Below are 23,395 nucleotides of genomic sequence, written 5' to 3' on the forward strand. Positions count from 1 at the left end.
GGTAGACACAGTAGGAGATTAAATGAACAAACAATAAATACAACCACCACGATTGCTGGTCTTGGAACACAAACACAAGTAACTACCTGACAAGGTAGCATGGCCATAACATGTGCAAGACAGGAAAGGCCCCCGTGAGTGAGGGGACGCGAGAGGAGAGGGGACAAAGAGACTAGACGGCTCTGAAGCGTCTAGTCCTAGAGAATGGGAAGATGACGTCGGTGCCACCTGGGCATCTGTGGTCTGGAGAAACAAGTTTGGGACGGAAGCTGCGGCATTTGGTTTGGAATGAACTTGAGGCCTGGCAGGACATCGAGATAGACACGCGCCCCCCCCCCCGCCCCCAGGCGTTTGCAAATGAAGAAAGGGGGCTTAAGGGAGAGGCCAGGGTGGAGAGAGAGATTTGAGAGCCACCCATTAGAGGGGATCACTTAAACAGTTACAACTCTGAGATCAGAAAAGGAACCGAGGCAAAGAACAAGACAGGCAGTACAAACCCTTGAGGGACACGTCCTGCTTGGCTAGGTGACAGAAGCTCTCATTTTATGCGACACACACAGGCATCTCTATACATGCACTTCCTCCAACGCACCAGCCCTACAGCACGCACAGCGGGGCTGCACTAGCTTCCAGCTATCTCCTGGGTATAATTTCAAGACAGGGAAGCTAAGTTGCCCAAAGCAACTGAGAAATAATTGATCCTCAACCCTTAAGCTTCCAGTCTTGACGGTTCTAAGAATCTGCATGCCTCTGAGAGTGTGGCAGGGGAAGGGCCGCTGTTCTTAGATATCAATAATTTTTACTGTGGCACGAATGAAGACCTATAACTACTTTGTTGGGGGTAGTTGGTGACAGAAACAACGTGTAGCATCCCCGGCAGTCGGATTTCAAATCCCCCAACTCTTGATACACTGAGGCTAGCTGCCACTGATTGACTCTGGGACCTATGTCAGTTCCTTCACTAGCTGTGCCTCAGTTTTCCCAACTGAACTTTTTTTTTTTTTTTTTTGCTGTACGCTGGCCTCTCACTGTTGTGGCCTCTCCCGTTGCGGAGCACAGTCTCCGGACGCGCAGGCTCAGCGGCCATGGCTCACGGGCGCAGCCGCTCCGCGGCATGTGGGATCTTCCCAGGCCAGGGCATGAACCCGTGTCCCCTGCATCGGCAGGCGGACTCTCAACCACTGCGCCACCAGGGAAGCCCCCAGCTGAGCAATTTTGAAAGTATATGAGATAGTCCCATAAGTACAGGATCTAGACTTGCTGCAGGTTCTGAGAAGACCCGAGGTAAAGACGCCTGATTCAATTTGTGTTCCCAAATGCATTTGACTTTGGCATCTTTTTTTAGAAAATTAGTAACTGATTCTGAAGAGAAACTTTGGGGAAAGGCTGGACTATTTGATCTCTAACATTCTTTCTGGCTGCACTGTTGCACGGACCTATGAAAGTACAGGCACCCAAAGCACAGGGCTGGACCTAGTGGGAGGTTAACCCGTCAATCTCCTCTCCCAGGGAAACCAGCAGCCAACTGTGATTGCCCTAAACCTTAGAGATACAGCCTTAAAAGAGTCAGCAGCTTCTCAGCATCAATCAGACACTCGGCTGCCTGACAGGACCCCACGCTGGCTAATACTTAGGCTGGGTAAACAAGGTAGCGTGGGCCTTACCTCATTAAGGACTCCTATCACCTATTTCTCTAGTGGCTCTTATGGCTGGCTAAGCGACAGGGGCTGAGCAAGACTGGGATCTGATCACAGTGTGAGAAAGGGCCGTCATTAACCCTCTGCTTTCTCTCTCCTTTCTTAGCCTTGCTGCTTCTAAGGAGGCTGAAGCGGCCCGTTCCGCACCCAAGTCTATGTCACCCTCGGATTTCCTGGATAAGCTAATGGGGAGGACCTCTGGATACGATGCCAGGATCAGGCCCAATTTTAAAGGTAGATAAACTTGCCTTTCAGAGCCCCAGGGGTCTGCTTTCCTAGATTGTGGCAGCGAGCCGCATGGAATTGTATGCAGATGATATATACAGGGTATGAATTCCATGACTCTTTCCTCTACCCGAGGCAGATACTGTTCGTCAATTCACCAAGACCAAACAAAGGCTCGGAGAGTCCAACTCAACAGTATCTCTGGTTACCAGAGTCAGTACGTGAATTAAACCTACTTGCTAGCTCCGGTATAATGGACAAGAGATTAAGGTGGAATGTGGAAAAACGGGTTCAAGTTTTGCTTCGGGCACAAAATTACTCTCTGAGCTTAGATAAGCCTCTTGCTTTTGCTGGGCCTCACAGTCTCCTCTCCGCAGGCATGGAGTTGGCTGTCTCTGTGGTTTTTAAACTATGCTTCATGGAGTTCTGAGGCTTTTACCCTGTGTCCCAAAAGGGAGAAACAGAGGACGGGATGAGCAAGCCCACCCTTGCTTCTCCCCCAAGCAGCTGCACTTTTATTCGTCTTACATGAGAAGCTTCCAACTACCATCCATCCACTGAAAGCTTCCCCTGGATTAACAAATAATTTTGGAACTCTCTTGCCCAATCACAGTCTCAATTTCAAATGCCTAATAAGGAGATAGGGAGAGACTATGGAGAAATAGAGGAGCAGTCCCCTCGAAAGTGGGCGGCCCCTCCTTAGCCCCAGCGAGTAGTTAACCTACAGGAATGTGGGTCCCATGTTCCCAGACCATCCAGAAGTCCAACGAGAGCCAGAAATCAAGATTTACGTGAAACTTCTTGAATCCTAAAACATGTAAATTCAAACAAAACACGTTTGGGAGCCAGATATGCCCTGTGGGGTAGCCAATTTACAAACCCTAACTGAAGCGATTTGGGAAGTTTCTTTCAGCTCACAATCCTATGAGATCTTAATGTCTTACATCAAGAGCGGACCAGTTCCCTTTGTCCACTGATGCCTTAGGAGGCTCTAACCATCTCTAACTGCTGGGCAGGTTTTCTGCAGGCACAGTCTTAAGGACCTCCTTGGGAGTCCGTGACCCTGACCTTCCTCCTAGCACCCCTGCAAAAATCTTATTTCAAAGACCCACTGCCAACCTCCTAATCAATTCTTGATTCCAGATGCCCTTCCTCACTGTTCCTTTTGGCTCAAGTCCAAGACCAAACAAGGGATGTGACAGCTGGTAACAGCTTCCTAATATCTGCTCACTCTGTCCCCCACCCTGTAAGTCCCCTTCTCAAAGCGCTCTGCAAACAGAAAACAGTCTGGGAAATGCAGTGAGGTTTGTTTGGGGGCCCACCTCCCACCCCTGTTTACCTCAAGGTGCCTTGCTCCTAAGGCCGTTATCCTCCAGGATCGTTAGCATAAACTTTCTTCCCTCAAGGGCAGATAAGTCAGCACCCAAGCCCTTCATCAGGGTCACAATCTCAAACACCCCCAACACCCAGAGGGGCCCGGCAGATATGGTACATGATTGAAGTGGGTTGGGGATAAGCAGAGAAAACCAGAAAGCACAGGCTCCTCTAAGGGCTGCCGCTTCTCAGCTCCTGCCCAGAGCTGCCAGGTAGGAATGCAGGCCCTGGGCAGCGGACCTTCCAAGATAAGACTTAAGTCGGGGGGTTTATGTGAAATCTTCCAAGTTCGCAGCTAAATCACATCTTTGAAACACCATTGGCCAAATCAAACACACCAGAGAACTGACCACCAGGTTGCATCTGCAGCAGTTTTCAGGAATTCCATCCCAGTCCGCCCCCTGGTGGGCTCTCTTGGAACTCCAGCCTGAGTAGAAGTGCCTTGGTCTTCTGCTCGTTTGCGGAACGTGGGTGCATCCAGGGTTCATGTGTTAGTGATCCTTTGTGCATACCACTGTATTTGGCACAAAGAAGGCCCTCAATAAGTCTGTCATGAATGAATGAATGAACGAATGACCCCACAAATATGCTAAGTAGAGCTGTTAAGTGACTTCCCCAAGTCACACTGCCAAGACCGGGGAATTTAACCCAGCTAGCTGCTCTGACTCAATTCTCTAATACTACTGATTTATTTATTTGCTTATTTCCTGATTCGTTTATTTATTTACTTACTTACTTAGCAGTGAACATGTTTAAGAAATAAAATTTCACCCAGACTCTAAGACCGTTGAATCGGGGCCCTTCCCCTCCTCACTTTGAAAACCTTATTCCAAGCACTTGGGCCCAAAATATACAGGACTAGATAATCTCTTAGTCCTCTCGCAACCCTGCACTATCTCTAACCCCTACAATCCCCTCGACGATGTGGGCTTTGAGCAACAAGTGCAGCTTCTTGGAACCTCACCCCAGGAGGTAGGGAGCAAGCTTTCTCTACTCTCCCTGTGGTGAGGGCTGAGACACTGGTTGCAGGGGACCCCTGCCCCTGAGCCCCATGGCCTCTTTCATGCTTCCACCCAGGCACACATGAGATTCCCAAAAGCCCCCCGCAAACTACAGAGCTCCTGAAAAGGCCAGGCCAAGTAGGCCCCATGACCCTGACACAACAGGAAGAGAGGCCTGCCTGCTTTGAAAACTCCACAGCGTGATTAATCACACAGCAGGTTCCTTCAAGCACCGGAAATTGCCTGCTCCTGACTCTCTAGATAGAAGGAGGGGATATGGGGATATATGTGTACATATAAGTGATTCACTTTGTTATACAGCAGAAACTAACACACCATTGTAAAGCAATTATACTCCAATAAAGATGTTAAAAAAAAAAAGAAAAATCAAAGCTAATGCATAAAAGGCACGATGAGCAAAATATCAAAATGTTCAATAAAGATGAGATCCAACCCTGAAAAAAGAAAAAAAAAAGATAGGGGGGACGGGGAGAGCAGCCTCCGTCTGCAGAACATAGTGGCAATGCAACTCGTAATACTGAAGTAAAGAGCTCGAAAATTGGATTCTAACCCTCCCACTACTTCCCTGATATCTGTGACCCAGAGTAAATCACTTGACATATCTGGGCCTCTGTCTCTGCATCTGTACAATGGTCCAGTAGGACCAGGCCCCGTCAGCTTCGGTATTGTGTATCTTCACTAAGACTTTGCATGTCACAATGGCTCCCAGGATCAGGGGCACAGCCCAATGCAAACATATACACAAAAGCAAAGTTAAACTTTAATATTTAATGAAATATATACATTATGCTGCTGCCAAAGGCAGCCAGATTGTAATTTTCTTGAGGATAATTTAATTTCAGATTTATTTCAATGAACCACAGCTCCCCATGGGATCATTTTTGGCTGGCGTCCTCTCGCACACATAAATCAGGATCTAATTTATATGGGAGTCACAGCACCAGACACTTGCAGGGCCTGGGTGGGAACTCTGTGCACGTCATTTCAAGGCACAGGGCCTGGGTGGGAACTCTGTGCACGTCATTTCAAGGCAAAGGCAGTAACTTTTTGGGGCATCTTAATGGTATGAAGCTAAATGAAAAGAAAACCTGGATCTGAGTCTAAATGAGGGGAAGAAAACCCTAGTGGGCCTTTGTTTGGGTGAAAGTGACCAAGGAGGCAGATTCCCGCTCAGCATAAGGACAAAGTTTTTAGCAAGCAGAGCCATCCAACTATGGAAAGGGCTGCTCGAGACAAAATGAGTTCCCCACTGCTGGAGGTGATCGAGTGCTAAGTCTTGCATGGGTAGCAGCGGTTCCTAAACCTGGCTCTGCGTGAGGATCACCCAGGTCGCTTGTTAAATAAATAAACTCTGGGCTAATCCTCACAGGTTTGGGTTCACTGGGTCTGGGGCTGGGCCCAGGAATCTGTAGTTTAACAAGTTTCCCAGATGATGCTACGGCAGACAATCCTGTCTGCACCTCAGTTTCAGAAGCAATAGATTAGGTGACTTTTAAGAGACCTTCCAAAGCACCGAGTGACCACCTAGAGGGGTGGGATAGGGAGGGTGGGAGGGAGGGTGACGCAAGAGGGAAGAGATATGGGGATATATGTATAACTGATTCACTTTGTTATAAAGCAGAAACTAACACACCATTGTAAAGCAATTATACTCCAATAAAGATGTTAAAAAAAAAAAAAAGAAAAAGAGAGAGACCTTCCAGCCCTGAAATTCTAAACAGTAACATCATAATTCAAATGGGTAGCTTCCATAAGGGAATTGCAACCCCATGGAGCTGAGAATGACTGCCCAGATCAAGATCTACTCTACCAAATTGATGGGGAAATTGCAACCCAGAAAAGGGAAGGGGCGTGTCTCAGGGCAAAGAGCCAGGGAGAGCTTGGGGCTACGTCTAAAAGCCAGGAATCCTGGCAATCCCTTGGAAGGAAAACCTGGATTCTCACAGCAGGATTGAGTCCCTTCCTATACACCAGGATTTCCGAAAAGAAGGAAGTCTTGGCTGAGTTTGGGTGAAATGCTTGGGCTACTTTTTCAAGAGGGACAGAGAGAAGTGGGTATCAGAAAACTTGGGTTTGAGTCCTGGCTCCACCACTTGCTGGGTAAATAAGCCCAGGTGAGTTACTAAAACTCTCTGTGCTCCACTTACGAAGCTGGGACAGTAACTTTGCCCTGCCAACCTCAGGACCTCATGGGGATCAACAAGAAAGTGGACCTGAAAAAATTCACAAATGGCATGTCACAATCTTCAAGTGAAGGATTATGACCTATTATCCAAGTCCTCCCACCTTCAAGGTCAGCTCAAGGTCATCACCTTCATGAGGTCTTCCCTAATGCCTCACTCTTCAGAACCTCTCTCACACCTGGACTCCTACTGCTTCTATGACCCTTACCCACGTTCTCACATTCCTCCCTGGTTATTTTATGCCGGCCCTCTTCTCAGCACATGTGGAAGCCCAGTGCTTAAAACCCTGGATTCTGCCACTCTGTGACCTTGAGCATGCCCCTTCCTTTCTCTGAACCTCTTTCAAAAAGTATAGCCATTAAGACCACTAGCTTTGGAATTAGATCAATCTGAGCTCAAGCTTGACCATTTACTAGCTGTGTAGCCGTGGGCAAATAACCTCTCTGTGCCTCTGTTTCCTCATCTGTAAAATGGAGGGAATAACCATGTCTTCTCATGGAGTTGTTGAGAGGATAGAATGAGATAATGTTAGTAGTACTCTCAGCACAACAGCAAAACCTGCTCAGTAAATGGTAGCTGCTGTAATTAATAGTATAAAATGAAGAGACTGGGCTTCAATTGGACAGAGGTCCCTCTAGCAATGAGATTCCAAAGAGCACATATCCCTCCACTTCCTTCCTGCCCTTGCAGTAGTATTCAAAAAGCTTGCCTGGAAAGTATTTAACAAAGACTTACGGACTTCCTTTGAGGTTCCCTCTGGATACCGCAGCTGGTAATTCCCATCAGTGCCCTTTCAGACAATCATTCTTGGTTCATAAGTTCAAGGCAAAGAACTTGCTGTTCCTTGCGATTCCCAAGATGGCCTCCAAATGTTGTAGCTGTAACCTTGCAGCCGCAAATTAGAAGGCAGCCAATGGGGTTTGGGGAAGGGATTTCAACCATATGGCAGGATGATGAATTATCCTGTTAATGAAAGTATATCCCGGCTCAGCCTCTGGTGTTCTATACCTGGTGCTCACTTGGGGACCAGGGAATCTGGCATAGAATGTGGCTGGGAGTCCCCGCTGCTCGCGGGTGGGGTGCAGGTCAAGCAAGGGTCTCCTCCACCAAGGGGGATCCATCCCTGAAGTCAAAATCCCACAAACTGGTCCTATCCTGGGGATTTCTTCTTGGCCTTGGAACTAAGCAGGAATCTCTCTTGATTGGCAGGTCCCCCGGTGAACGTGAGCTGCAACATTTTCATCAACAGCTTCGGTTCCATTGCTGAGACAACTATGGTAAGTGAGTCAAAACACAAGCTGCTATTTCCTGCTCGGGATATCTCTCTCCCTGAAATATCTACCCTCTGCGCTGGTCTTCCCCAAGGAGGTGGAAAATCTGGTGTTTTTTCACGTCTTCAGTGGTATACTGGACATTTTTACTGTCCTAGTCAATGTTTTGGGTAAAAACATACATCTGAAAATGGCCAAAGAGCTAGCTGGGTTAGCACATGCTAAACACTCAGAATTACAAAAGCAAAATTCTATCAACAGGTGAAAGTTTTAGATTAAAGCAAATGTAAAGACCTGCTTTTAAGTTTAAAATTCAACTGTGCAATAGCAGAAGACTGGTTACAGAAGCTAAAATGGGTATATTGATTCTTCTCTCTACTTTTGTATGTATTTTTAAATTCCCATAGTAAAAAGTTTAAAGTAAATCAGTTATTCTACAAAAAAAGACTAGAAGGAAAAATACCAAAATGTTAACAGCAATTATCCCTGGATCGTAGACTTATGCATGATTTCATATCCTTCAGTATTTCTATGTTTTTCTCATCTCTACAAAGAGTAAATCTTACATTAGTGATTATAACTAAATGTAATGCTACTTTCAATTTTTTTTCTCAATCCTTGAAAACAAAAAATCAATTATACTTGTTTTGAAGGGAGCAATCTAGCTTGTGAGAAAATAATTAAGGCAGTTTCAATCATCTCTTTATGAGCAGCGGCAGAAGCAGCCAGTCGATCACCAAGCCCTGTAGATGTTCCTGCCTTGAAATCCTCTAAACCACCCATTCCCCTACGTCCGCCTGACCCTGGTCCTGCTCAGGCTTCCATGGTGCCTGGCCCACATTACTGCAAAGCGTCCCAAGACTTGCATCTTGCCCGCCTCCAATCCATTCTTCCTCACACCGTGGTCTTTCTAAGATACAAACCTAACTACGCCAGTCCCCTGCATTAACGCCTCCCTGTGGAACCCCCTCCCCGTCAGCATTAAGCTTAGAAGGCCCCTCTGATTCTGCGCGGCTGCATCTCTTCCCTCTTGCTTCCCATTCTGGATAAATGGAATTGTCCGGCGTTCTCCACACAGGCCGTGCTCGCCCTCTGGTTTTCAGCCTTCTCTTGATGCTGCTGAGGCCTCTGCCCAGAGCACCCGCTCCAGCCTCCTTTCCACTGCCAGCCTCCAGGGTCCCTTAACTCTCCTCTTAGAATGACCTCTGCAAGGGGACATACAGTTTTCAAGGGCAGGAGCCCTCTGTGTCCCCCTTTGCCTGGCAAAGCAATAAAGCTATTCTTTAAAAAAAAAAAAAAAAAAAGAATGACCTCCACAGGAAGGCTTCACACTCTAACACGTGTGTACACGTGTGTGAGCTCATGTGTGCGCTTGACCTAAGCCTGTGATGGGTCCCTTCTACCCATTCTTGTGACACGTGCTACAATTCCCATAACAGCACTGACCATCTGCACCTACACTCTCACAGTCTGCTCGTGTGTCCCTCCTCTCACTATAATGTCAGTTCTCTGGGGGCCAGAATCTTGTCTCATTTCCTGTGGTAACCTCGGCAGCTGGCACAGTGATCTAATAACAGGTCTCAGTCATTGTCTAAAACAAATAAGCCAAATCAGATATATTGTCTATTGATTCAAACCATTATTTGGTCCTAAACATTTATGGAGATTAGATCTAACCTTCTAGTCCCAAACTGGCAAAAATCACTGAGCTCCGTATGTCATGGGGCAAATGGTCCAAAATCTATGCTCCTGCAGAGAGGTCTGTCTTAATATGGTCAAGAGACCCTGCCCACATCCAAAGGAAAAGCGATCAATTCCCTAAAACCCATAGGCCTTTTATCTCCATATGGAGATGGTCCCACCTGTCGACTAGGAACCAGCATGGCTGCTTTTCACTGGGCCTCCAGGTTCGAAAGCCAAGTCTTTCCACTCTGTGAATGGATATCTTATTAGAGCTTCTAGTGAACTTCTCTGCTTTTCTTCTTCTCCCTCCCAAATCAGAAGTGCATTGACGTCTACATTATTCATAGGCCCTGTGCGGTGAGTGTTGACACTTCCTCTCTTCTTCTGAAATGGTAAAGAGTCATCAAACCAAGTCACGGGCCACCCGGTTATGTTAAGAACTTGGTTATCTGAGGACAGGTGTACATATCTGCACTCCAAGGCCACCCCCACCTGTTTCCCTGTAATTGTCACACAGAGATCTATTTCCTTGTTACAGATTACTACAGGCGTCGTGGTTTGCCCTTATTTTGCGTGGTGGTTAAAAGCCGAGACTCTGAAGTGACGTAGACCTGGGTTCGCTCACTATATGTAAGAAGCTGATTTGGTTCGTATCTTTAAGCCTCAGCTTCGTTGTATGTAAAACCCCAGGGGTGATTAACATCATACTACTTCACCAAGTTGTTTTTTTTTTTTTTTACCTCCTCAAGTTATTATGGATGGAATTTATGTGCAGGGAAGTGTTTATCACAGTAAATGCTTTGTTAAGTGCTCTAAATGTTTTCGATGATGATGATGATGGTGGCGATGATGGAGCCTCTGGGCACTGAAGCCCCAAAGCCACCACTGATTAGCTGTGTGATCCTGAGCAATTCCTAGACTTCTCTGAGCCTTACCCTTCTCTGGTATCTCTTGTCTACCTTTCCAGACTTCATTCCTGCTGCATGCTGCTTTCTACAGAGACAGTACAGCAGTAAGGACACAGTCTTCCATGCCCAGACAAAATCTGAGGCTCAGCTCTGTGGCTTTGGACAAGGTAGCCTAAGTTAGCCTCCTCATCTGCAGAGCAGGGGACCAACAGCGGCCACCTTGTGACCTGCTGTGAGGATTAGGAGATAAGGCACAGAAGTGCTAAGTGCAGGGTCCGACACATAGGACACACACAATGATGTCAGTTATCATGAAATGCCACTAGTAAGTTTCAACACATATTCACACTCATTCTCTCACTTGATTCCTTCACCAGATACTTACTGTAATGACCACTCTACAAAGTAGACATGGCAGACACAATATTCCCCAATTTACAGCAGAGGAAACCGAGATTTGGTGACATCACGTCCCAGAACTAGTTATTGACCGGGCAGGGATTAAGATCCAATCCTTGTAACTGCCAGAACACTGAAGAGCACAGACGGGGGAAACTGAGGGACCCCAGGCCCACAAAGCACACTTAAGCAACAACCTAAGCGTTATCAAATGTGGAAATCCAACCTCAAATCATGGTAGGCTCAGCATGCCTCAGGAGAAAATAGTAAGTAATGAAAATGGAGATAACCAACAAGGGGAGCACAGAGAGATGGCCCCCTGGAGTGGAGATCAATAATGTTTAGACAGGGCTTCCCTGGTGGCGCAGTGGTTGAGAGTCCGCCTGCCAATGCAGGGGACACGGGTTCGTGCCCCGGTCCGGGAAGATCCCACGTGCCGCGGAGCGGCTGGGTCCGTGAGCCATGGCCACTGAGCCTGCACGTCCAGAGCCTGTGCTCCGCAATGGGAGAGGCCACAACAGTGAGAGGCCCGCGTACCGCAAAACAAAAACAAGAACAAAAACAAAAAAATATAGTAACAAGGGCAACAACCACACATTAAATGCTACTGTGTGCCAAGCAGTATGCAGAGCACTTCCACATGTTTCATCTCATGTAGACCTCACAACAACCCCCATGAGGCAGGACATGTTATCCCCATTTTACAGATAAGTAAACTGAGGCTCAGAAAGGTTAGGTCACTTGCATAAGGACATGCGGCTAATCAGTAGCAGAAGTGGGAATTGAATTCAGATCTATATCACCCCAAACCCCACGTTCTCCTGAGCCAAATATAAACATTTAATTTCCGGATGTTTGGGATTACCCAGCCCTTGCTTGTTTCTTTTCATCATAAAGAAGTTAGAGCTAAAGGGGAACTTCATTGAACAGACATGCCCAGGCCCCCAGACTTTCATCCCAGGGCTCTGCCTCACCAGCCACACAAAGAGCTGGTCGTGCACCCTGGGTCCACGGTAATATGGACATAGTCCCAATGTCAGAAACTTTCCAGGCTGTGTCTGTTCTCTAAGGGCAACAGGAGTGCAGAGCCACTCTGTAAACAGCTGGAGTCCCCAGACCTGACTGTCTGCCTCTCAGAGCCTGGCTTTATTCACCAGAGCTGAGAGCAGAGAAGGCAGCCAGCAAAGCAACAGGGTTCTCTATCCGTTCCTGACGAGGGGAGGGCTGAGTCTGGCTGGCCTTCATCTGACCTTTCCAGCGACTCTCTTTGAGTCTATGCAGTGAGATGAAGGTAGAAGCAGGGACAGGAATGGATGAGAGGGAGAAGAGGGAAGGGAGTCCTGGCCTAGAGCAGCAACTTCGGGCTCTCTAAAAGAGAAAGGTCTGGAGCTAGGACCTAGAGGGAACCATCCAGCTTGTCTTGACACGTGTGCTTACGAGTGCCCCTAAGTGTGTGCTCTGCAGCATCTATACGTCATGCAGCATGTATGTGCATGTGTATATTGTGGGACCATGTGTTTGTGCAAATGTACACATTGGCCTGTGTATATGTGTACGCTAGTTTGAACAGATTTAGACAGGTAACCTCAGAGAGAGATGTATCTGACCACGTACAGGTATGAACATAAGTATGTGTACTTCTATGGTTATAAATGCACATGTGAATGTGTGTAGTGAGGATGTGCATGCATCTGCGTATATATGTCGGACTACGTGAAAGTGCTTAAGAGTGAAAATGCATGAAGGGTATTATTTCCACATAGGTAATTGTGTAAGGATATTTGTGAAGCACATACTTAAGTATGTAGCAGCACCTGAGCCAGCAATATGTCTGTACGCGTGTGCATGTGAATGTGTGTAAATACAAGAACACGTGAATAAGTGAAAGAATATCTAATGTGTAACAGTCTACGTGTACGAGTATGTCGATACATGTGTTCAGGGGTACGTGTGAGTGTGCACACGTGGGGACATGCAGACAGCTGGAATTCATGTGGAACTAAATGTCAGCAGATGTGAAAGAGAGACAGAGTGTGTGCATGTGTGTGTGAGTATCTGTGCGTGTGGGTCTTGACGTCCTTTGGGCATGAATCTCAGCATTGCCATTATGAGGACGTGTGCTCCAGCCTCTCTTGCCAAGGGCTGGGCTAGCCTGGCACAGAGACAGGCACACTGTGGCCAGGACCCCTGACGATTGGCAATGGCCTATGCAACTACCGTCCGCACGTTTGGCCTTATTTGTCAATATTAGGGGGGCAATAGACAGAGCCCTGAACCAGGAAACAACAGACCAAGGTTTGAGCTCTAGCTCTGCCACAGTTTAATACCACTGAGACTCAGCTCCCCCTTGGCACCTGGCTCTAAGAATGGTGTGTAGGAATACACAAGAAGTGGGTATGAGAGCCCTTTATGAATGCTACAGAAATGTAAAGGATTATTAACTATTGAACCAGTCAGCCAAGGACTCCAACACATAAGCCTAAGGAAATGTCTTTCTAGTTTTTTTTTTCCTTCTGTTCCCTATTTATTCATTTATTGTTTCCACCTCCGTTTTTAAGGTCCTATACTGTACGTGCTGAACAGGCTGTAAGGATATAGATCCGTTTTACTCATATTAGGCTAGGCTTTCCTGCAGCAACAAACAACCCCTGAAATCCCAGTGTCTTAGAACAGCAAAGACTGATGTATCACTCACCTAAAGTCTGCTACAGATCTGGGGGACTCTCCAGGACTACTGTCCTCCACGTCGTGGCTGAGCCTTGCATTTCCACATCAACAGGCGATTGCACATTTGCTGTGAGAGGAAGAAGGCACTAAGGGGTGGCACACCGGCAAGTAAGTGCTTTCCACCCAGAAGTGACATATAGCACTTCTGCTCACATTTCACTACCCAAAGGAAGCCACATGGCCCCACCTGAAGAAAAGTAAAATCCTCCCATGGCCCCAGAAGTAAACAGGAGCCAGGCAGGTCTCTGCTTTCAAGGAGTCTATTGGAGAAGGTGGACAAGGAAGTCAAAGAGAATACCGCAATATGATGAGTGAGATTACAGAGGTATGCACAGGATGCCATGGAACGCAGAGAATAACAGTGACCGACAGCAATACTAGCAACGCTTACTGAACATGTATTATGTGCCGGGTGCTGTGAAAATGCTGTTGTGTGGTTTTGAGTAATTTTTCTGAAGTAGAAATCTGATCATGGTTCTCTGCATGTTAAAACCTTCCAGGAGTCTGTCATACAGAGTGAAGTAAGTCAGAAAGAGGAAAAAAAATGGTTCTGAAGAACACAGGAGCAGGACAGGAATAAAGACGCAGATGTAGAGAATGGACTTGAAGACACGGGGAGGGGGAAGGGTAAGCTGGGACGAAGTGAGAGAGTGGCATGGACATATATACACTACCAAATGTAAAATAGATAGCTAGTGGGAAGCAGCCGCATAGCATAGGGAGATCAGCTTGGTGCTTTGTGACCACCTAGATGGGTGGGATAGGGAGGGTGGGAGGGAGACGCAAGAGGGAGGGGATATGGGGATATATGTATACGTATAGCTGATTCACTTTGTTATACAGCAGAAACGAGCACACCATTGTAAAGCAATTATACTCCAATAGAGATGTTAAAAATAAATAAATAAATAAAATAAAACCTTCCAGGAGAGAATGGCCTTGTAGAATGACCCAGAGAGGAGAGGGGTTTTAAAAGCTGGTGTGTGTTCAACAGCAGTAAAAGAGGAGACAAGTCAAGTAAGAAAAGAGAATCTCATCCAATGGGTTTGGCAATGGAGGATGGGGGAGGGGAGCATGTATGAAATTAGAGAATGCGATTCAGGGGCACGACGAAAGCACAAGACAAAAGGAAGTGAAGACAGTAGGAAGATAATTCTTTCAAAAAGCTCTGCTATAAAGAGAAGGTGAGGTGGTGGTGGCATCATTTGTCATTTATTGAGCACTGTTCTAAAAACCAGGCATCCGTGGTTAGCAAGGTATGGGGATCATTTCATATAACACAACAATTCCATTTTACAGATGAGGAAACTGAAGCTCAGAGAGGCTTAATTCACCCAAGCTTTTCCAGCCAATAAACACCATGACCAGTTACTATCCCCAGGCTGCCTGAATCCTGGTGCCCTGCTCTTGGCCTAGGCCACCTGCTGAGTGTGGGGCAAGAGGAGAGGCTGCAGAGCCAAGGGGATGTCAGGGTCGTGGGAGGACATGACTTCATCCTGGTCACCTGCACTCTGGTTTGGCTAACAAGTAGGATCTGTGCAATTCTATCAGAATTGGTATTGAGAGAAGCCGTTGGCTGTCCATCCCTGTGGATATTTGCAAATGAGACCCCAAGATCTATGAAAACAGCTACCATGCGAGGAGGTTAAATGCCCCCTATGTCCAACCATTAAAGTTAACACATTGTTTAGGAAGCAGTCACTTCTGAATGCCAGCCTACTTCTGGGATCAATTGACTAAATCGAATCAACTGATTGAATGAATTGGAATCAGTTGATTGAATGAATTGATTTTGAATCATAGAAGATAAAACTTAAATCCATCTACTTCTTTCCAACTCTACTGCTGTCAACTCTAGCTCAACTTGGCACCATCTCTATCCTGCTTGACTGAAACAGCCTCCTAACCGGCCTCCCCGCCTCCCTTCCTCCCCTTCTCTACCACTTCCCATAGTGCCTTTTAAACCCTAAATCACATCACAGCATTCCCCTGCTTCAAATCCTGCAACACCTGCTTAATTCTTTTACTACGCTCAGCTCCTTCTGCCCAGAAAAATCTTTTCATGAATGGTTCCTTCTCATCCTTCAGGTCTCAGCTCAGATATTTCTTCAGAAGGTCCTTCCCTGACTCCCTATCTAAAAATGTCCCCCCTTCCGGTCACTGTCACATCATGTTCTATTATCTTCGGAGTAATACCTAAAAAGTAAAAGTTTGCTTGTTAGTTTGTTGTTTTGTTTGCTTTTTTATTGAGAGTGGGGACCCTGTCTTTCTCAATCATCCCTGTATTTCCAGTGCCCAGTACTTTGCCTGGACCATAGGAGCTCAATCAATATTTGTAGAGAGAATTAACATTGGAGGTTCTCCAGTTTGAACCCTCATCTCTTGTCAGAACCTCTGCCACAAATGTTGTAGTTTCTGCTTGCACACCTCCAGTGATGGGAACCCCTGCACCCCCCCAGGCAGCCCACTTCATCTTGGGACACCTCTGACATCTCCATTTGCTCATGGCTTTCATTCTGATCCTGGGGCCACAGAGAACCAATCTCTGCACCTGACAGCCCTTCCAATAACTGAGGTCAGTCCTCTCGCTCCCTGGCCATGCCTGGCTCCCTTGGCCATTCTCCCCAGTTCTCAGTCCCTTTCCCATCTAGGGTGCTCTCCGAGTACAGCCAGCATGTCAATCTCCACCTTGAGCTGAAAGGCCAAGCAATGAACCCAGACCCTCAGGAGTGCTTAGAGCAGAGCGCACCAGGGCCATGCTCATCCTTACTCTGGGTTAGTGGGCTTCAAAGCATTGTTTTTAACAGCAGCCCACCACCACAGTCCTTTTTTTTTTTTTTTTTTGCGGTACGCGGGCCTCTCACCGCTGTGGCCTCTCCCGTTGCGGAGCACAGGCTCCGGACGCGCAGGCTCAGCGGCCATGGCTCACGGGCCCAGCCGCTCCGCACCATGTGGGATCTTCCCGGACCGGGGCACGAACCCGCGTCCCCTGCATCGGCAGGCAGACTCTCAACCACTGCGCCACCAGGGAAGCCCCACAGTCCATTTTTAAGGTGAATCTTATGCAGCACTTTAACACACTGATTTTTGAAAATGGGCTGTTCTGGAGGAAGTGGAACAGAAGCCAGAAATCTCAATGCCTTGGCCTTTTCCTCAATCGGCCCCCGCAAGGTAGCTCTGGGGACCTCCTCAGAACCCTAAAATCATTTCTACACACACCACCTCAAAGACATTTCAGTTTAGGGACTTCCCTGGCAATCCAGTGGTTAAGAATCTGAGCTTCCAATGCCGAGGGCATGGGTTCGATCCCTGGTCAGGGAACTAGGTGCAGCCAAAAAAAAAAAAAAAAAAAAAAAAAAAGACATTTCAGTTTAGGTAACAAGTCAGTGTTGACTGACACTATGCTTATGGACAGCAAAACTCTGGAACATTTTTTTAAAGTATATGAGCAACAGATGAAAACAAGTTTTGTAGTAAGTCCAGTAAAAAAAGAGAAGAGAGAGAGAAACAGGAATGCCCCTGCTTTGCGGTATCCCTCTGTCCCATCTGAGTTAACCACTGCAGAAAACACTTTAGTGTATGTCTTACTGGTCTTCTTTCCTTGAATGTATCGATGCATCCCTTCGTTATTACACATCTTTGTCTAAATAGGATTGTGCAAGACAATTTGCTTTTTTCACTTCACCATGTCTTGGAATCTTTCCACATCACTACATACAGGTCTACCTCATTCTTAACGTTCTACACACCCTCAAATTTGGAAACATAACAATGGTTTATTATTATTACATTCAGTATGTGACAAAATGATTTTAATCAGTGTTTCCAGATTTACGGCCCGCCTGTAAAATTCCACGCTCTGGACATAACATCACTTCATGGTATTTAACCACTTGTCTCCTGATGGGCCTGTAGGTTCATGCAGCTTTCACTATTACAAACAAGGGCCACAATGAATAGTCTTGCACATGACTCTTTGCATGCTTCCTTAGGATATATTACAGAAGTGGAATTACTTTATCAAAGGACCTGCACTATTTTGGCAAATATTATTGCCCAACTTGCTCCCAAAGAAGCTTCAATAATTGTTCCCACAACAGCGTTTTTATCCTTGCCAACTCAAGATATTATCAAGCTTTTTAGTTTTACCAAATGGGATTTTTTTAAATGGTACTTCACTGTCATTTTTAATTTTCACTCCAGATTCCTAGTGGATTTGAGTATCTTTGCTTTTTTTCTTTCTTTTTTTGCATAATGGGCATTTTGAATAATATTATAAGTTTCTTCTTTTACATATACCTCCATAATCCATTTGGAGTTTAGTTTGCTGCAACGTATTTGGTGATGGTTTAACTCTATTTTTCTCTGATTAGATAGTAATTTTCTAGCATTATTCTTAAGTAGCCATTATTTCTCCACTGATCAGAAATGCTACCTTTCTCAGAAACTAAATATATATATATATATATACACACACACACACACACACACATAAACACACACACACACACACACACACATACACATACATCTTTCTCTAGTCTCAGTTTACTGTCCATTGCTCTATTATCTGTTTCCACTCTATTTTAATTACTGTGGTTTAAAACTGTATTTCTATATCTGGTAGAGAAAGTCCTCTGTTGTTCTTCTTTAATAAGGTTTTCTTGTCATTTCCAGTCCATTTTCTCTTCCATACGAACTGTAGAATCAGCTTGTTGATGCCTATAAAACTTGCCTCAGATTTTGACTGAGGTTGCATTGAATTTATAGATTCACTTGTAGAGAACTGCCATCTTAACAATATTATATAAATGTGGTATGTCTCTCCATTTATATAGGTATTCCTTTATGTCTTTCAGTAAAACTTTAGAATTATTTCATTGTGTGTGTATGTGTGTGTATATATATATAAATATATACATATACATACACACACAAGTCACACATTTCTCATTAGGTTTATTACTGAATATTGCGTGAGGTTGGTTAATATTGTGGATGAGATCCTTGTTTGTTGTTGCTTTCTCCATTACACGTTCAGTCTGTCTACACAGCTAATGCTAGGCCATTTACACTCTGGGATTTGGGAAGTCCAAGAAAAAGTCTATTAAGTGCCATCCAGTTAGACATATCTCAACACTCCCAAAGCCTTGGTAAACTGCAGACCGAGAGGAAGCCAAGGAAAGAGCCCTCACACATGCCATAGAGTCTGTTAAGAGGCAGAAAATGGGGTTATAGGCAGTCTTGGTAACATCTGCTGGATGACTCTCTCCAATATACCACCATGGGAGGCATCACAGTCGTGAATTTATGGCATCCCAGGGTTGGCTCTCCATCAGATCAGATTCAGGAAGGCTGACTAATGACAATCAAAGCCACAAAAGACTGAAGTGGGTAAATAAGACCGTCAAGTTATTTTACTTTATGATGGGGCTTTCCATTCCGATAACAGCATGCTTGTGTCCTCCATGAAAGCACTCCCTTGCCATTCGTTGAATACCAGGGAAACAAATCAAAAGTTGATTTTGACATACCAAATTGGAGGAAAAGAAGGTAGACAGTCTTGAGGAAAATCTCATCCAGGCCAGAGAGAGGTCTAAGAAACCATCCCTCCTCACCACACAGAAACCCTCTTTTCAGACACAAAAAAAGTTGGTGTTCCCCCAAGCAGTGTGACCCTATCCTTCAGATGATGCTAGACTACCAATTGCCAAATTCCTGCTCATCAAACTGCCCTTTCTTATACTACCGAATGAAGGTCTCCAATATGTTTATAAAATAGTTCTCTAAACAAGACACAAGAGGGACTTCCCTGGTGGTGCAGTGGTTAAGACTCCACGCTCCCAATGCAGGGGGCCCGGGTTCGATCCCTAGTCAGGGAACTAGATCCCACATGCACGCCACAACTAAGAGTTCACATACCACAACTAAGGAGGCTGCATGCTACAACTAAGGAGCCGGCCACCCACAACAAAGAAACCCACGAGCCACAACTAAGGAGCCCTCAAGCCACAACTAAGGAGCCTGCCTGCCGCAACTAAGACCCAAGGCAACCAAAATAAATAAATAATTAAAAAAAAAAAAAAAGCCCAAAAGCTGAAAAAACCCTAAAAAAAAAAAGACATAATACAATAAATTAGGGTTCCACTTAATAAATTACAAACACAGGCCTGTTCTCAATCATTGAGACTACACATGGGTTTGTGATTACGCTGAGCCTTGCCAAATTTCTTTGCTGCATGTTCACCTGTTAGTTTAACTCGCAGAGATCAAACTTATTTTCCATATTTCCAAGTTCACTAGTGGCATGTCTCACTTTTATGCCCTGTACTGCCAATACTGTCCTCTTTCCTCTTTTCAGGTTAATACCCACGCTTCAATTTGCATCCTTTGGCAACCAGTTACAGATCCACCTCAGTTTAGCATCACAATACAAAGTTCCCCATCTGATACTGACTATGAGGATATGTATGAGCCAACCTGTCACATGGGCTCAGTGAGATTCCAGTATACTGTGTCTACTATGTTTCTTTCACCTACCCATCTAGGAACTTGGTTTTCAAAAAAAGGAAACAGAGGGAATTCCCTGGTGGTCCAGTGGTTAAGACTCCACATTTCCACTGCAGCGGACACAGGTTCAATCCCCAGTTGGGGAACTAAGATCCCACATGCCTCACAGAGTGGCCAAAAAAAAAAAAAAAAAAGGAAATAGGCAGCATGCAATTGTCAAAAGAATGTGAAATTGGGAGCCAGACAGTCGTGGATTCACATTCCTGCTCTAGCACCTACTAGCTTAGCTATGGGACTCTGGGCAAGACACTTAAGCTCTGTTTAACCTCTCTGAATTTCAGTTTCCTCCCCTGTAAAATGAGTATAATAATATTCAGTGTGCTAGGCTGATGAAAAGTTTAGAGATACAATGCATATAAAATTCTAGCAAACGTTAGACATCCAATAAAAGTGGCTGCAATTAGCATTTTTATGTAATTATTAAACTCACGCTGGGCTTTAGTGATCCCCTGAAGATAAACAAAGAGGCTCCGCTCCACTTGTCCAAACCATCGGCAGTTCTTCACAACAAATGTAGCCCTGATTATGTGCGATCCAAATGAGAATGCAATAGGCAGGGTGGTGACTTAGAAGAGGTTGAAGGCATGGAGCAGGCAACTGGAGCCAAGGACGCAATGGTCAGGATCCGGGGAGTCTGCCAGCTCTGAACTTGAGTGTAGAGCAGACAATGGGTCAAATCCAAGGGGCAGGGACTTCCCTGGTGGTCCAGTGGTTAAGACTCTGTGCTTTCGATGCAAGGGGTGCAGGTTCAATCCCTAGTCAGGGAACTAAGATCTCACATGCTGTGCGACATGGCCAAAAAAAAAAAAATTTCAAGGGACAAATCAGGAACGATGTAGGAGTACTAGTAGACTGCTGGACCTGGGGCAGAAGCCTTTTGTCCTTTGCCCGTTTTTTTTTTTTTTTTTTTTAATTTTTATTAGAGTATAGCTGCTTTACAATGTTGTATTAGTTTCCACTGTACAGCAAAGTGAATCAGCTATACGTATACATATATCCCCTCTTTTTTGGATTTCCTTCCCATTTAGGTCACCACAGAGCATTGAGTAGAGTTCCCTGTGCTATATAGTAGGTTCTCATTAGTTATCTATTTTATACATAGTATCAATAGTGTATATACGTCCAGCCCAGTCTCGCAATTCATCCCACCCCCCTCCTTTGCCTTGTTTTAATACTTCCTGCTAATTGTGGGTATCTACAAACCCACAGGAATATAACAGCAGCCAGAGGCAGTAGCTGATGGCATTGAGGTATCACAAAAGTGTCGCTCAGTACAAATCTGGGAGATTCTGGATGGTGCAGTCTAGTAGCTAAATGCATGGGCTCTGGCATTAACATCTTGGGTTCAAATCCCAGCTTTGCCACTTACTAGCTGTGTGACGTCAGGTACAGTACTTTAACTTCTGCGTGCCTTAATTTGCCTAACTGTAAAATGAGAATAATAGAACCTGCATCACAGGATTATTGTAAATATAAAACAACACACATAAAGAACTTAGCATCATCCCTTGCATGTGGTAACATCTCAATGTATTATGTGCACTGTTATTATCAATTCTGCATCTGCCAGTAACTAGTGCTGGGAACTTGAGCTGTTAGGGCTTTAATGTCCACGTCTATCCAATGGAGATAAGAATCTGCCCTTTCATAGAACTTCATAGAACAAAACTAATGTGAGGGTGCTTTGTAAAGTAAAAAGCAGTTAATCAGTATGAGATGTTATTAATAAAAGGAACTGACACAAAAAAGAAAAACAAAAAAGAAAGAAAGAAAGAAGCGAACACAGTGTACTACTTAAAAGCACAGGACTTTGGAGTCAGCCAGTCATGGATTCGAGCCTCAGCTCTGTCACTAACTTTAGAAAAAGCATTAAGTCTCCCCAGGCTCAGTTTACCCATAAAATAGTATCCCTGTGAGAATCTGGGGAGCGGGATCATTACAGCACTTAGCACTGCGTCTGGCACTCAGTCAAGATTCAGTCAACTCTCCATGTGCCGGTGAGCCAGGTCCATACTCTCGCAGGGCAGTGATGTGACTCTTCTCACATCTGAAGGCAACATCTTTGACTGATTCCACAGTGCTTCTCAGAGGTCTGGGAAAGTGCTTGAGAAGCAGCAGCAGCTCGTAAACCAAGCCTGGGACCCTCCACTCTGAATGCCCCCTGGTCCCTGGCTCTGAGCAGACTGCTCCAGTTCTCACACATCTTAATCCCAAATCCTGTCAGAGCTGAGTCTAAGTTAGAGTTTCTCCAAGGAGAGCAGAGACTGCCTGGTGGCAGATTCAGCTCGGTTCTCCTCCTCCTGCCCTTAAAGGTGTACAAGGGATTAGGAAAAGTAGTGGGAAAGGGGTCAAGATTTCTGTATGCAAGTCCCACCTTAGTCACTGAACTGCTGTGTGGCCTGAGAAAAGTCTCTTTCCCTCTCTGGGCCGTGTGTAAAAGGAAGGAGTTGAGACAGAAGTCTACCTGTAATATTTGTGATGAAAATGATGAAGGATAAGCTGATGATGACCAAGAACAATGATTCTCTCCTCTGCCCCACTCTCCATCCCTGCTATCTCAGTTTAGCTCTTCCTTATCTTTCATTGAACTGTCACAGTGGCCTCAAAATAAGTCTCCCTGGTCCCGTTTTCTCTCACTTCGGCACTTCATGGTCACGCCTCCCACGCTGATCTTCCTGCAGTCAAACTGGGATATTGCTCCACTGCTTTAGACTCCAGTGCTGCCCAACTGGCTACAGAATAAGATCCAAGCACCTTGGTTTGGCAGTTAAGGATACCCACAGTTTCAAATCAATCCATTCCACAGCCTCGTCACAGCAGAGTGGTTAAGAGCATGCGCTTTATATAACTAGACAAACCAGATTTGAATTCCAAGCCCATTATTTACTGTGTGAATTTGGACTAATTACTTAATCTCCCTGAGCCTTCTTCATCTATAAAATTAAGGTGAAACCACCTATAATCATAGGACTGTTTTAAACGTAAGATGAGCGGAAGTCTGTGGCATGCTTAGCACAATGCCTGGTACTTAGTAGGTCCTCAATAAGAGGGACTTTTATTACTTACGCAGCTGACGGTTGAGCTAAACTGAACTGTTTGAACAGCTGACGGTTGAGCTAAACTGAACATTCCTGCCTATACACCTTTGCTGGTGCTATTCCTTCCATATGAAATTCCTTTGATGACCTGCCCCCCCATCCCACCCCCGCCAACTCTACAAATCCTAACCCTAAATACACCAAGGCCGAAGCCCTGGTCCTCACGTCCTGTCCTGCTCTACACCTGTATTCCTCACCTCTGTCCTTCCTCCTCACACATCACTGGTCTCCTTTCCAG

General features: G+C 45.5%; 1 protein-coding gene across 1 annotated transcript in view; it reads left to right on the forward strand.

The window, feature by feature from the left end:
* Nucleotides 1-212: 212 nt before the first annotated feature.
* GLRA1 (glycine receptor alpha 1) overlaps nt 213-23,395 on the forward strand; it is a 51,137-nt gene continuing 27,954 nt past the window's right edge. Inside the window, exons 1-3 of the mRNA XM_027081392.1 lie at nt 213-325; nt 1,765-1,931; nt 7,711-7,778. Coding sequence (XP_026937193.1) covers nt 213-325; nt 1,765-1,931; nt 7,711-7,778 — 348 coding nt within the window. The remainder of the gene's footprint in view (nt 326-1,764; nt 1,932-7,710; nt 7,779-23,395) is intronic.

Source organism: Aethalodelphis obliquidens, unplaced genomic scaffold (assembly GCF_003676395.1).
Source record: "Aethalodelphis obliquidens isolate GAN/ISIS:26980383/991018 unplaced genomic scaffold, ASM367639v1 scaffold45, whole genome shotgun sequence".
NCBI lineage: Eukaryota > Metazoa > Chordata > Mammalia > Artiodactyla > Delphinidae > Aethalodelphis > Aethalodelphis obliquidens.